The sequence below is a fragment of the Drosophila innubila genome, assembly GCF_004354385.1.
Source record: "Drosophila innubila isolate TH190305 chromosome 2L unlocalized genomic scaffold, UK_Dinn_1.0 4_B_2L, whole genome shotgun sequence".
Taxonomy (NCBI): domain Eukaryota; kingdom Metazoa; phylum Arthropoda; class Insecta; order Diptera; family Drosophilidae; genus Drosophila; species Drosophila innubila.
The window spans coordinates 7,668,353-7,684,152 of record NW_022995372.1 but is presented as its reverse complement, the minus strand read 5'-3'; the positions used below and the strand labels follow the sequence as shown (position 1 = coordinate 7,684,152).

At 34.6% G+C, this 15,800-nt stretch overlaps 2 protein-coding genes and 1 long non-coding RNA gene across 3 annotated transcripts; 2 read left to right on the top strand and 1 right to left on the bottom strand.

Annotated features, from left to right (window-relative positions):
* The first annotated feature begins 476 nt into the window (after positions 1 to 476).
* LOC117794480 lies at positions 477 to 1,229 on the top strand. Its single transcript, XM_034635093.1, has 2 exons — positions 477 to 631; positions 724 to 1,229. Exons 1-2 carry the CDS (start codon positions 571 to 573, stop codon positions 1,116 to 1,118), a joined length of 456 nt encoding a protein of 151 aa, XP_034490984.1. The 5' UTR covers positions 477 to 570; the 3' UTR covers positions 1,119 to 1,229.
* Positions 1,230 to 3,676: 2,447 nt separating this feature from the next.
* Positions 3,677 to 6,140, bottom strand: LOC117781635. The gene is made up of 3 exons (XM_034618422.1): positions 5,984 to 6,140; positions 5,145 to 5,315; positions 3,677 to 4,010 (listed from the first exon to the last, which is right to left on the bottom strand). Exons 1-3 carry the CDS (start codon positions 6,036 to 6,038, stop codon positions 3,805 to 3,807), a joined length of 432 nt encoding a protein of 143 aa, XP_034474313.1. The 5' UTR covers positions 6,039 to 6,140; the 3' UTR covers positions 3,677 to 3,804.
* Positions 6,141 to 6,372: 232 nt separating this feature from the next.
* LOC117781636 lies at positions 6,373 to 10,392 on the top strand. The gene is made up of 3 exons (XR_004617189.1): positions 6,373 to 6,443; positions 8,782 to 8,783; positions 10,381 to 10,392. It is a non-coding gene; the product is annotated as an uncharacterized LOC117781636 (long non-coding RNA).
* Positions 10,393 to 15,800: the final 5,408 nt, after the last annotated feature.

Here is a 15,800-nt window from a genome sequence, read left to right as displayed (position 1 = left end):
ATCGAAAATAAATTCACAATTTGAAACACAACTATCGGGTTGTATCGAAATATCTGGTCTAAGTTCTCAGAGAACGTGTGGCTGCCTTGGTATTCAGAAAAGGTACGAAATCAGTATTCGGTGACTTTTAAAAAAGGATTTTGAAGCTATAACTTTAAATTTTCTTTATAAATTTGTGTTAGAATATTGTATTATATGTCGTATATGTTATTGGGATTAGTTTATGCAAATATAGTATATTTAATATACCCCCGGCGAGATGATGAAGCACCAAATAGTCATTTTCTTTGTTTAGTCTAGTTGATAAATAAAATGGTGTATTTTTATCTTAGATTATTAAATATTGTTTAAAATTTGCGCCAAACTTAGGTTAACAGCACGCTACCGACTTAACAGCACTCGCTTAACATCAAAAATACTAACTGCACTCAAGTGGCAACGCTATACATATCGATGACAACTGCAAGCATCGATACGTGCATCATACTTTTTAGGGCGGTGTTCGCATTTTGTTTTCTTTAATTAATTTTTTCATCAACAGGAATTGGTTAATTCAAATTGTTATTTGAAATGAACACAATGGAGAAGTGCGTACTGGTTGCTGTTGTGCTGTGCTGTGTGCTGCAAACAGGTAAGTCGCATGCGCAGCCCGCGTCTGCGTATAACAACAACGACAAAAACACATAAAACAAACTAACATTTTCTGTCCGTGATGTCTCACAGTTTATTCGATTAAATGCTGGGATTGTCGTTCGGACAACGATCCCAAGTGCGGAGATCCCTTCGACAACAGCACACTGGCAATTACAGATTGCCAGCAGGCTCCCGAATTGGAGCATCTGAAGGGCGTACGTCCGACCATGTGCCGAAAGATCCGACAGAAGGTGCACGGGGAATGGCGTTACTTCCGGAGCTGCGCCTATATGGGCGAGCCGGGCATCGAGGGTGACGAACGCTTCTGCCTGATGCGCACCGGCAGCTACAACATCTTCATGGAGTATTGCACCTGCAACAGCAAGGACGGCTGCAATGGCGCCGGCCTCCAAAGGAGCAACTTCGTCAGTGTCTCCCTCGGCACCTTTGCCGTTGGCCTCGTCGCGCACTTCCTTCGACAGTAGCAATAATTTTGTGTAGCTATAGCAAAAATCGTCCAAAATTCTATGTGTAATAATCTAAATGTGCCTTCAAACTGGACTCGAATAGAAGAACTCTTAACATGTTGGAACTCATGTCCGTCCTGCCTTTACTTACACACTTACATACATACATCCACACATATATGTATTTATTTACATATTTATATACATATCTCTTCTCTTAGTTCGCATTCCGTACCATTTAAGCTCAATATGTATTGTCCCCTTTTTTTAATCTGTGTAGTTTTTATGCAGTTTTACAAATATTTATTTTAAGCGACGATAAGTTTACAAATTTTATTGTAATGCAAAATAATTAAAAAATTTTACAACTGAATTAACGATTTAAGTATTATATTTCGAACCATTTCTACTTTACTGGTAAAGCAGAATTCACAATTTTAAATAAAAGCAAGTACGAATATTTAGTTATCATTTTTATTTTGCTTAAAACGCATTTAGTCATGACGGCTCATTTTTATTTTCTGTTAATTTAGAAATTGTAATTGTTTAATTTGTTCACATTAATAATGCTACACAAGGGTACAAAAGTCTACATTTTTTGTTGCATGAAATTGTATGCCAGTTGGTTACTAATTTAAGGTCGCTGATTTAAAATCTACCATCATTTTTTCTGTAGCAGCTCTTTTTTCGAGATACAGCTATCTTAAAATATCAAAATTAGTAAAACAGAGAAATTTAAAGTCTGTATTTTTATATAAGAAGATTGATAACTAGAAGAGGAAAACTTTCATAGTTACATGACTGATATTGAAAAATGCCTTGAATCTCAAAAACTAAAGCTGAGACAAACAATCTGACTTCTGATATGAAATCAGCACCTTGAGAAAGTATAATTACAGTCATAATATTTCATGCAACAAAAATGGTTTTCTCTTGTGCTATCAAAATTTATTGATACAAAAAAAAAAACAGTTATTATGCTCTTAATATACCCTGTGCCCAATAGAAGTGGGCACAAAAAGGGTATTATGTGCTCGGCAGAATGTATCTAACAGGCAGAAGGAGGCGTGTCATAAAGTAAATATATTCTTGATCAGGATCAACAGCCTAGTCGATTTAGCCAAGTCCGTCTGTCTGTCCGTCTGTTTAAACGCGTCGATCTCAGAGATTATAAGATCTAGAGAACTCAAACTTGGATATAGGTTCCTTGATTCCGTACGCAGATAAATTTTGTTTTTATTTTTCGATTGGACCTCTATATTAGCTACCATAGCAACGGTGAGTCGAAAATGAAATTTTAGTATGCAAAACCAATCTTTCACAATATGCATTTGGGTATACGAGTATTACACATCCTGACCAAGTTTGGTTCAAATTGGTCAACTATATCATATAGCTGTCATAGGATCGATCGGTCGAAAATCAAGTTGTAGCATGAAAAAGTTTTTTTTATTTTGATATTTCTTAACAAAATTGACAGAATATGCATTTAAGTTGTTTTTGTATATCCTGACCGAAGTTGGTGCAAATCGGTCACAATGTCATATAGCTGTCATAGGATCGATCGGTCGAATATCAACATTTAGTGCAGATTACCTGGGCACAGGGTATCCTACTTTACCGCGAGCGAAGCGATCAGTGGGCGGAGCGCCTTTTTTTATATTTAGCGAGGATCACAAATATTTATTATTTTTATACTTGTTAAATATAACTTTTTCATTTTAAATTTTAAATTTTTTAGTTCATGGCCGATCGGGGTAGCAATTTATAATTAAAAATTTGGTCTTTAAAAATTAATCTCATTGCATAAATTAAATAATAGTTTTTATTATTAAAATCGACTATCGGTCTGGATGCAGTTTTATCTTTTGATTTATTTCTTGGTCTTTGATGACTTTCGTCAAGTTTCGCTAATTGATCGAAATGTGAAGTGCGGTTTATCGAACTTTTGTCATCCTCCTTCTTTTCCGTGTCTTTGTGTGTGTGCGCGTCAGCTCGGCAATTAATTTATGTACTAAATTTTTTTATATTGTTATTTAAAGTCTGATATTTGGTGTAAAACATTGTTAAGTGAATCGGTTATTGTCTGTTTGTCAAGAACAATTCGTACGCGTACATTTTAAAGTTTAATTTAATTTGTGTTTGTCATATACTGAAAATTTTGTCCGAGCAGTTGAAGTGCCGTTACTTGGCCACACCAGTGTTGCCAACCTGCACTTAATTTTTTTTTTCATTTTTTTTTTGCGTGCGTACATTTTGAGTGTTTATGTGATAAATTGAACTATTAAACAATCATAAATAAATTAAATAACATGGATTTTGAGGAATTCTGGATGGATTGTATTTCCAATTACATGAGGTTAGATTTGTAAACACACACATAGTGTGTCAAGAAATTATTTTGACAAATATTGAATGTGCATACCTCTTTTTTGTGTAAAAATGTGTTTTTTTTTATTTATAAATCAGTTTGAATGAACTATTAGAAATTCAAATGAAATAAGAAAATTAACCCAATGTAATGCAAAATAAAATATATGAATTTTTGCATTGTCAAACAATTACTTGACTTACTGTATGTTTGAGCCATATGGCTTTAATTATTTTTGGAATTTATTATGTAAACGAATTAACATTTAGGATTACATTTTACTCAATTTGTACAAGAATTCAATTTATTTATAATAATAATGCTTCGGTTGTCTCAGAGCACAATTTGCACGGCGAACATCGCCAGCAGCGCTGCCGCACTCAAGGCCATATAACGTGCAGCGCCGGAAGCATTACATAGATCTCCCTTGCAGGTATAACAGCTCTGCACCTCGCGACTGTGAGTCACTGTGCACTCGTTGTCCTTCTGTCCCAAGATCTCAAAGTGACAGTCGCGGGACACAATTTGGCCGGCACGATCTGTGAACATATAAGTGAAAATTATTTAAAAGCTGAGCTTAATTTTAGATTTTTCCTCTTATTTTTTGTTATTTATTGAATTTTCAGGTATGTTGCTGCTTAAATGGTAAGCTTATCACTTTTATTTATTTGAAACAAATCTAACAATACTTTTTACTTGAAATATCTAGATCGAATCTGTGGGCAAAGCTTTTGTTTCTAAATTCAACGAAGTCTTATCAATGCTAAGAAACTTTTGAACTTTCAAAGTACAGATGATTGCAGCTACCACGATTGTAAACATAAAGCGCCTTATTTTACACCGGTGTGTACAGCTTATCGGGTTATAAACCACCTTAGCACTTTTAATTTATTAGATAAAGCTTGTAAAGTGCATTTATGAACTGCAGATATGATCGTTTTAAAAGCAGATTTAATCATAATTAAACTATTTATGATTGTAAGTATGGTCTATACTTTCAAACTGCATGAAAAGAAAATCTACTGCACGAGTAAAAGCTTCTCTGAATATTGAATATTAATAATTTTAAGTTGAGATTAAAGTAGCGGAACGTGGGTCTGATTGTTGTTCATTATGCAAAAACAAGAAATTATATTATATCCTTAATTAACAATAATTATTTTAAAAATGTCTATCCAAATTTGGCGATGACCTCAAATTTATTTAACTTTGGTATTTTAATCTGGTTCTTAATTAAATATTATTAATTTAATTATTTTCGTCTTTCATGTTACATTTTAAAATATGCCCCAGTGAATTCTTGATTTGATTATCGCTCAATTTGTGTTCAATTGTGGTTATTTACGTTGAGGTTTGCGTATATTTTCATTATGTTACTTTAGGCGTGATGCCAAATGTTAAACCCACACAAAAGCTTTATTTCTGTCAACTGATTTGCATTCGCAGCGAGTAAGTTTAAAAAAATATGCTACGCGTAATACTTTGAGACTTCCATATGTTAATTGACTTTGGCCTTCAATTTTGAGACTATAGACTACGACTTATATACGCAATGACATCACTAATATTTATTTGTTGTGTTTCTTTTTTTAGGTGTGTTTGTCTATTGCGTATGCTGAATTTTCTCCTCAATTGGGGGTTAAGAGAGGGAAGGGTAGTTTGCTTTTACTTACCACTTGTGATCACCCTGTTGCATCTGGTCACCGGCTGCAGTTGATCCTGGGTGCTGGGCCTTGCCACAAAATCACAATCCACCTGACGGATGTTGGAAGTTGCATCGATTTTATCCTTGGCACAATTGGGATCCGTCAGAGATTTGCATTGATAGCACTTAATGGCAGTTGCTGTGAAGTGAAGAGGGAAAATATTTCGTTTAACGAGAGACAAGGTTAACAGATAGATGTAGATATAGATATACATTAGAGATGTTATTCTCCCATTTGCTCAGTTACAACCAGTTTACCTGAGTCGCCCTCTGTCTGTTACGCTTCGTTCATTACGTAACGCCTTCAGTAAATCAACAATTTCAATTATAAAAGTACATAAAACGTGTGTTTATTTGTTATTTGCAATGAAGTCATCTTTGTATTTATATCTTGTCTAAATGCACTAAAATGTAACGCGTGCCTTTTTTGTGTATATCTATTCTGTCGAAATTTCTGAATATTTATGCATACTATGGTCATTCAATGTAGAATAATTTAGGAGTTTTTAAATTTTAAGAAATATAGTTTTTAAATGACATATTTTCATGTTTTATTGTTGATATATTCGTAGAACTTTAACACCTTTCAAATATTTAATACTATCACTCTAAAAAAAATTTTTTTTTAAAAGCTTATTTGAATTTTATTTTCCCTAAAAAAATGCGCTCTCTAACTTTTTCTGCCTGTAATATTCATGATAGAAAACTAAACCGGTTTTTCCTTTTGAGCTTTTCCATAATCTTTGACCTAATTGCGCACAAATTGAATTTGCTTAAAACTATTTTGAATTATAACTATAAACTTACCACTATGCATCAAGCACATGGCAATTGCAAAGCAGACAAACACTTTTTGCAGCATTTTTGTTATATAAAATATATATATTTTCAATTTTTTTACACTTTTGAAGAATACACAAATTGAAAACGCGAATATCGGTTTGAACACTTTCGTTGTCGCTGAACAACTAAAAGCGTATTTTGTTTGTTTGCTTTTACGCGATCTACTCATGTTGTTTTGAGTGTTAAACGAATAAAGCTTTGCTCAGTAAATTGTTTAAATGAATTGACTGTGAGTGAAACTCAAAACGGGTTCAGCTCGCAGCGTCAGCGTCAATATAAACACAATTTTTACTATAACAGTAAAGTCTTTCAGCAAAAGACTGAAAAAAACTATGTATTTTGTTTTGATCGGCAGTTTCGCTTGAACTTTTGAATGATTTGAAACTGTGGGAATGTCTTTGGGTGTGTGATGCTGATTGTTCTAGTTTTCTTTAATTTGTTTGAATACATTGCAAATGAATTTGCTTGATATTCGTCACAGTTTTTTTGTGTTTCCTTTTTTAATATCTGCGTTGTGATTCATTTTTTAACTAAGTTACCATTTGTAGCTGTTTTCGCTGGTAAATGGGAATAACGAGTGAAATATTATTAATACCAATATATCTTATCAATATAATCTAGATAAATATATTTAATCAATAGAAAGCGGCTTCGATTCTGACCGAATTAAATATCAGCTGGCTTTGTCCAAGATTAAATAAACAAATAAATTTAATGGCAATCAATCGATGGCTGAATCTGAATTAACAAGTTTTTAATAATGTTATGATTGTTCTGTAAGAAAAAATTATTTATGTACGTAGTATAGGCATACTGATATCTGCTTAAGTTTAATGGCAGAAGACTCTTCACTTAAATAGTATTTCATTTATTATTTTATCTCACAATTCCAACTTATCTTTTATTTAACCCATACTCTCAGCTGGCATGGCATTTTGTAGTACATTTAAACGCTTGAATAGCGTGTTCTGACCAAGTATTTACTGCATTGGCTGGCGGGGGGTGTCTGCGTTTTGGCTGTATTATCCATGCTGATTGCCATTTGTTGCATGATATTTGAGCTATCGACTCGTTGAAATTTTTCTTGTCTGTTGTCTTGGTGATGATGTGGACTTGATGCGCAATTGAGCACACTGAATACAGCTCAGACAGTATTGACTTTAAATCCTTATAGTAAAATCGGGAGAAGAGCTTCCCTTTTTTAACGCGAAGTGAACAAAGTATAACCGATTCCATTGATATGCGGCTTGACGCCTGCACTGAGAGAAAAATCAAGAATTTTCGTACTTGAATCAAGAATTTGAGGTGTCAAAAGTCAGCCAAGCCCAAATATTCTTGATTCAAGAGCGAAATTATAAATTTAAGAATTTCTAAAAATTCTTCATATCAAGAGCGTTCGGATAAGTCAAGTACTTTTCAGGATTGATTTAAGAATATTATGGTCTCGATATAATCACAAAATAATATAAGTTTGAGAACATTTTGTACTTACTTTAAGTGCTTTTCAAAATAATTTCAAAACGTACTAGACTTAAGAATATTTCATACCTAGTTTAAGTCCTTTAAATTCTATACCTGACTGCAAAAACATCTTAAAATTAAAATGCGAAAGAAGTATTAGGAGCATTTTGCAACAAAATAAAATGATAAAATGATCAAAATCATAAATCATCATCAAACGTAAGTGAGGACTGACTACGGAAATTATCTACAGTCTTCATTTTTCAGTGAGGTTTTTTTCTGAGCGTGGTTATCAATCAGCTGACAATATTCAAGTACCGCTTACTCAATTACTTTTAATTCGTTGACCTATGGAAATTTACAAAATTTGTGCTCTTCTCACTTATTGCTTAAGCTTTAGCGTTCATTTCTGAGTTTGAGCTATCTTTTTTCTGAGAACCTGTTTAAATTGCGCAGTTCCTCAAATAAAGCTCGATTTCGGTGCAGCTTTTAATATAATCTATAAGTCAAACTACGAGAATATACGAGTATAGCATTTAGCATTCATTTGCATGTTTTGAAGTTTGAAGAATTTTTACGTAGCTCAGTATAATTAACAAATAAGTTGCTAATAAGCGCAGTTATAGACTAAAAAATATCCTATAGTTACCTTTCCTTGTAATCATATCATTTTCTTTTAACTTTTTTAATTTTTTTATATGTATCTGAGAAATAATATAAAATCTGCCTAAGTAAAAATATTTTTATGAAAATATTATTTTGTTATTTTTTTATTGTAAAAACTCCATCTCCTAACTAATATAACAATTTTTGAACAGGGTAATCCATCCCATTGTATTCTCTACGGTACGTATGCGTAATGTACCTTACACAAACATTTGGAATATTACATAGATTATTGTAACAATAAAACTTTGTACATGCATCATAGAAAATTCACATATATTTTTAATACAGGGTATTTGGACACCATAACTTTGTGTGTTTTGTTGCGTGCAGTGCAGTGTGTGTAATTTTTCAGTTCAATATTTCACTTTGAGCCAATGCAAATCATTTTTCTAGTTAGATGCCAATTTCCACATAATGACACAGTCACAACATTTATATTTCGATGTGGCCGTTGCCTCGATGATTTATTAAAATAGAATATCATAAGCCGATTTGTGTTGCTCTTCATCATCATCATTATCATCATCATTGGCAACAATAATGAATTCTGATTGAATTTTTAACCAATGAAAAGCGCACATAAAATGAACACACAATTTCTTTCCATCATATTTTGGTTGCTTGACTGATAGTTGTTGCATCAGAGGGGAGAAGGAGAAGTGGTGTTGCAACTATTCCGGTTCCTTCTGTTGTTGCTGCTACCGTATGTGGTTCTGTTTGTGTCCGTCTTCCACTGCTTCTTATTACCCTGGAGATAGCGCGTCGGGTTAGAATTCAATTATATGGAAGCATAGAATTTAAAAGATAGGGATGCCACAACGGCAAGACCATTCAAAATGCAAGCAATCTGGTTATACCCTGCAATTGCGGGTTATATTGGCGATATCAGTGTATTGGAAACAAAATTTGTTTTAATTTTACCACAACACTTTTAACATTTTTGTTATAATTAAAGTAACTTTACAGCGGTGTTGTCCAAAGTAGGCAATAAAATACCCTTTTCTTCGTCCCGTCCCTTCCCTTTTTTTTTTTTTTTTAGAGTTTATTGTACTTAATGGATATATGTATCTTTCACAAAATATGTATTAAATGCAGTAAATAAGACCACGCTTTACAGTGTTAACAAAGAACATTTTACATGCTTTTAGAAACTAACGTTTTATATCTGTTAACAGGGTATTCATATCTCGCTCACTCTTGCAGCTTGCAGCTATCCTATTTGTTTGGTTCTTGTTATCAGCATTATTATCAGGCAGTGACTGTGGAAAGCTTGTGGATGGCTCATGTCCCATAGTCCAATGTCCAGTGTCTGTTGCCCATTTTGCAATATGATATTTATAGCTATTTTCTACTTATATTATATTCAATCTGCACAATCTGCGCATTGCTTGTTGCACGCTGCCTTGGCTCCATTGTTGCCAAAGATTTCCTGGCCACAGAATTTGACTCGGTCTGCACACAATTTTAATAAGGCAAATCTCTGCGCTGATTTTACTTCTCTTTCACTCCTCATCTAGCTATTTGTCTCTGTCTCGTCTGTAGGTGGGCAATGCACATTCAATTTGATTTTCTAGACTTCATTCCAGAACTATTGTCATTTCATTTGGAAAACTTGCTGTTGCAGAAACGAAGCAAATTTTCAATTTAAGCTCTGGACTTTTGCTCTGCATTTAATGGTGTGTTGAGAAAAAAAAACTAACGACTAGCTCATAAATTATAATAGAAGAGAGAAGGATACGAAAAAGGAATATAGCAAATAGAAATAGCAACAGAAAAATAGGAAGCATTTCCAGTGTTGTCCAACATAAACAAATTGTTTGGCACTGTTGTCCCGAATGAAACAAAACGCCCATTTAATCTGTTCAATAACTTGGAAAATCATTGGCAATAAATCAAAGTGACTTGCAGGAAACTGGCAGCCACCAGAAACAGGGCCAAGCCGCACATAACCAAATTGCCTGACGCTATTGTAGTTGACTTGAATTGAGTTGGAATCTGCTCTTTAAGTCATGTCTAGCTAACGGAATTTCAAATTCAACACATGGGCGGCATAAATTTTCGCCAACATTTTGCGCAAAATCAGCAGAAAATCAAGAAAGCGAAATTCGTTTTGAGTGGAGAATCAAAGCATTGTTTCAAATACTCTTTCTGAGAAAGCAGAAGCTCTTTTATTAAGTAGAATGTGGTATTATAGATTAGTTTTAGTATTAACCGAAGTTCAAAAGACCTAGCCACTGATTGTTTTATGTAGAAATAGCCTATTTAATGGAAAAATATTAAAGAAAAAAATATATTTCTGTATGACTCGATAAAATGCGTTAACTATAATTTCCTTGTCAAGCCAGATGCAGTAGATTTATTTCATAAAAATGTAACAGAATGTTTTCTCTTTTAAAAAACACTGGAATAATATTCCTAACTATTCATTCTTTTATTAATGACTCTATTTAATAACCTTACCTGGTTATTTGCAATCTTTTTGGAAAGCTAAGCTACCTAATGTTAAGGCACTATCAATGAACTTGTGTGGGGTTTTGAGTTCTTTTTCTAGGTTTTTAACGCAGCCGTTAACACATAATTTTTCGGGGTGTGGCAACGTTTCCATTATCTTTCACTTGCGATCAAATGAAGTGTGTAATGTTTTGTCTCTGTCCCATCCTCTGTCTGTTTATATCTGTGGGGTGCATGTTACGAGTCGCCTTAGATGCTCCGGCATGAAATGAGCTGGTCGAGAGGTGCTCTGTGTTCGGTATTCGTTTCTCGTCTCGGCCTCATCCTCGACTTTCTCCTTGTTCTCATGGTCGAGTCCGTGTCCTGTCCACGTTTAATGTCACTCGCAAAGTCGCAAATTGCTGTGCATGAGCTTTTTATGTTCATGCAAATGTCACCAGTGCAGCACCACTGACGTTTCCAGGACTACGAACTATGGACTAAGGAGTATGGTCATCGCAAGGGAGATGGAGGGGTAGCTAAAGAGTATGGGGTATACGTAATGTGCCCGTTTGCCCGACCTTTTGTTTGGCTGCAACGAAAAATGCACTCAAAAGTTTACACAGAAAGGCCATAAGTGGCCCGGGACGTAGTGGACATCCTGTTTTGCTCTGTCCCGTCCTGTCCATGTCCACTCGTCCTCTAGTCCTGTCCATTTGCCTGTTTGGTAATTTTGTGCTTAGTGCTTGCCGACGATGGCACCAAAAATCTCTCCGTTCTTTTCTATCTCTTGTTTTCCGCTTAAAATCAGATGTCGAAATAATTTGCAACACGCCGTGGCACATGAAATAGGGGCACGGAAGGAGGGAGGCTAAGTGTGAGGCTCTCTGCAAAAGTGAAACGTGTTTATGGGCTTTGGACAAATGGCACATTTGTTGCTCAGCAGCAGCTTAGTAGACAAAACAGCTCTCAGATAAAAAGAGAAGGGGGAGAAATTAAGTGGATTGTTTGAAATAGCAGGAGATAAAGGGGAAATAAAGATAGAAACTGGATGGAGATAAAACTAAACAGCTAACGACATGTGCCATGTGAACTAAAGATCACAGATTAAATGATCTTTCAAAATTTAAACAGGAAAAGCTCTCAAAAGTAAAGAATTTGAAAATATCTGATGCTAATGTAATCAAATGTTTAACTTATAATGCATTGCGAACTGAATTCACTTAGAACTCTACTGCCATGTTGTTGTAAACTTTTTTTCACGCAATAGAAATTTGGAAATAAAGAATAAATTTCCAGATTATTTAAGAAACCCAGTTCGCTGCTGTCTGATGGCAATTAATACCTTTAGAATAATTAAAATTTAAAATGTATCAGTTAAAATAATTTTAGAAAAGTCAGAACGAAAAATTTGTTACCGTGTGTTTGAAAAACAAAAACTGATATTTTTGAGAAATATTTTACAATATTGAAAATGCTCGGAATTATCTTTTAGTGGTCAAAATAGTTGTCAGGTGTCAAGAAAAAATTAAATTTCAATAGTATTATTTCTTTTGAGAATACAAAAGTCAAAACAGTTAATTGAAATACAAAATACGTGCTTTCATTGTTTGGCAGCTTAAGTAAATGCGTGTAATTATATTTTGTTAACAATTTAATATTCTAATTGCTTTTGGCTAATTGACCTAAATATTTAATCAGCTATTGTTCCATGCTCAACAAGTTGCAAATTAAGCATTTTAACAGCTTGAAGCATAATGGCAAAAGCCTTTGAGTAAATTTCCGCACGAATCGATAAAATAATAATAAAATCAAAAGCAACAATTTGACACAAATTTGCTCGGGAAATGTAATTAATGAATGCAAGCTATACTTTGAATGTAAACTACAGCCAAACTCACACATGCACACACAGATACACTCACACACATTCACAGTTACTAAATGAAAGCTGACAACAGAACAAGCGACAATGAAATTTCGACACAATATTGAAATGCATTAAAATAACAAAAATAAACACGAAACTGAATCAAATTGTGCCATGAGGAGATAAAGAGAGACAGTAAGTGAATGAGTGAGAGAGACAGAGACACATCTGCTGAAGACAACAACAAAGTTAATTAAATTGTGCACTGGTAACAGCTCTGGAAATTAAATCTATCTGCCAGATGCTAGTCCGCATTTACCAGTACATGAGATGGCATAGATACTCGTACATGGGCCTAATGTGTTTACATAATACAAATAATGTGAAAATAACAATAAATTAAGCCAAGCAGCAAGCAAGGCGAAAGCAAAGACAAACATACACACTAACAAACAAACAAACACAAACCAAAATCGAAATCCAGGAGAATAATGCCAAATAGAATATAGATAGATGAGAGAGTTGTTCAATATATATTCAACACGCAAATGCGCGCAATTGACATAATCAATATATTATATCAGTAAAATACATAAATATCTAGTCGATATTTACTCGTTGTTATAATAACGAAAAATGCAGAAAAGTAACGAACAACGAGTAAAATATCCTGTCTATACTTTGAAGACAGATTTTTTCAATTAGTCCTTGGCCAAAAGACGAAAAAAATATTTATCTAATACGTGTACCGAAGTTCTGTAACGCTTTGTCAGTTTTATTTATTTATTTCCATTAAATAGTAGATAAAATAAAATTCTTGCATTCAAATCGTTATCGATATGCTAAGTTTACAAAAGACCCTCGCATTTGTAATATGCATTGGGAATATCAATGGCAACACAGCTGAGCTATCCGAAAGTGCAATAAATTAAAAGTTTTTGCCAACGCGGTGGCGAGAGAATCGAAATAAATTCGTTATTATTATCGTCTAAATGTCAAAGCGTATTAAAATCAAGTGGGTGGACGAAGCTAACATTGAGGCTGAAAAGCTCAGGACGATTTCGAACAGCTGTAACTGTAACTGTATGCTGTAAGCTGTAAGCTGTAGCCTGTAACTGTAAATGGCGCCGCAGCTGAGCAATCGTGGCAATAAACCACGAATCGAAATTCGCTTCAAGCTGCTGTCTCTGTGTTGGCTACCCAGAAACACGGATATAAATTTCAATTTCCGACACTCTAAGTGGCGGGGCAAATGAAATAACATTTTCATTTAACCTGCATTCGATTTCAGACATGCACATACACAGAGAACTAACGTATGTGTGTGTGTGAGTGTGTGTGTGTGTGAGTGTGTGCATGTCCATTATCGACTGCCGCTTCAACTGTTCGCCTGTACAGATGCTTCAGCTTGTGCTCCTGTTGCAAGCTCAGCAAAGTGCGGAGCTTGCCTTTTGCATTACGGATTGCATTCCTCTCGTTGCATGTTGGCCAAGCATCAAACACGCAATGCCAGGAACACATAGGGAGACAGTTATCCTGGCAGGAGGGAAGGGGTGACTGTGGGACAGGCAAACAGGCTGCAGTCCTGCACATGAGCATCGGCAGACACTCATGAAATTGGCCATAAATAACATTTTCTTTACATTTCATTTGGATAGCCGTGCATCCGAGTGCTGCAGCTGCTGCTTCCTCCCTTTCCTCTTTTCCCTTGCTCTTCGTCTACTGCTGCTTCTTCTTCTTCTACTACTTCTTAATACTGTTTGGCTGGCTTCGTGGCAAGGCGGCTTAACCATCTGGGCGTGGCTAAGTTGCAATTAGCCACAGCACTAAGATTAAAGTCCTTTCTCCACACAAACACACACATCACGCACACATTCACAACACTGGCCGATTTAAAACTCTGTTTACTTTGAACACTGGAATTGGCTGTCGATTTGCAGCTTTGACGCTAATTAAACTTGATTTTTTGGACGGCACTTGGAGCTGTCTTATTGGAATCTCTTGAGCTCGAATTTTCTTAGATGGAAAATTTCTGGCATTGGCAATAATTCAATGTTGGATTATTTGGAAATCTAGTTAGCAATTAAATGTGGTTTGATCTTAGGCAGGCATTGGCTTATTACTGGAAAATAATATTCAAGTTAAATGAAACGATAGAAAAATTTTTAGGGGGAAAAGCATTTGTAGATAGAGTCTGGCAAAGCTTAATTTCAGAGAATGTATAGAATTCAAAATATATAATTCTTGTCGCAAGTTGAATTTCTATAAGTATTTTGAATATTCCTATATTACAAAATATTTGATAAAATTTCAAAAAGATAAATCTCGTATGAAATATATGGTATATCTTAAGTATTTTAATAAAAAAAAAATTTGTCATTTAATTAAATACTTTTTACTAAACCAGAAAAGTTTAGAGAAGTTTCGTACTATACACGTATGTATAGATTAAGAATAGTTTACAAATATATTTTTTAATAAACATTTCCTTCCTCTAAACATTTAAGTACGACAGCAAGCGAAGCAGATAAACGAGCTTACTAAAAGTAAAAAAAAAGAGGCAAGAAAAATCATAAGAACCAAAAACGAACAAAATGTGGGGCAAAAAAGAAAACTTATTGCTGTTCGGACTGATTTCCCTATGGAAATCAGTTTATCAGTTGGGCTAAGGAATCATAAAAATAAATATATAAAAATATTAAATCTAACAACAACAAGCTGATATAAAATGTGTGACGACAAAATCAAAGAACATGACATGAAAAGCGTTACGCATACGCCGTGTATAACGCACTTTTCATATGTTGTAGCTGTTGTTACTGTTGTTGCTGTTGTTGTTGTCGATTGGTCGCTTGCTTTGCTTGTTGACTGACTCAATAATTTCTCTAAAGTCTGCTGTGAATGCCTTTTAGTCCTGCGGCAGCTTCTCCCGCTTCTCATGCTTGTGTATTCTTAAAAGGAGTAAGGACACTGGCAGACTACTCTTGAGTTTATTTCATGCATTAAAAGCTTTCAGGCTTTCTACATGTTGTTCTAGATGATGTTGTTGTTATTTCTATTGGTTTTTGCGGCGTGGAAAAAGTTTTGCAGCATTTATAGACTTTTGCTACAGCTTTTCTCAACGCCGACCTCGAATGCGGTTTTTGTGCCTTCTACATTTACTATCAGTTGGCAAGAATCGTCTGGCATTATTTAAGTTTCTCCTGGTTGTTGTTGCTGCTGTTGTTCTAGTTGTTGCTGTTGTTCTCGCAATTGTGCGTAAAATGGCTTCCCTTGTCGAAATCGTATCTAATTCAGCTAATTTGTCGGCTGTTTTCACGCTCAGTTTTTCAACCGCTTGCTTCGCTCAAT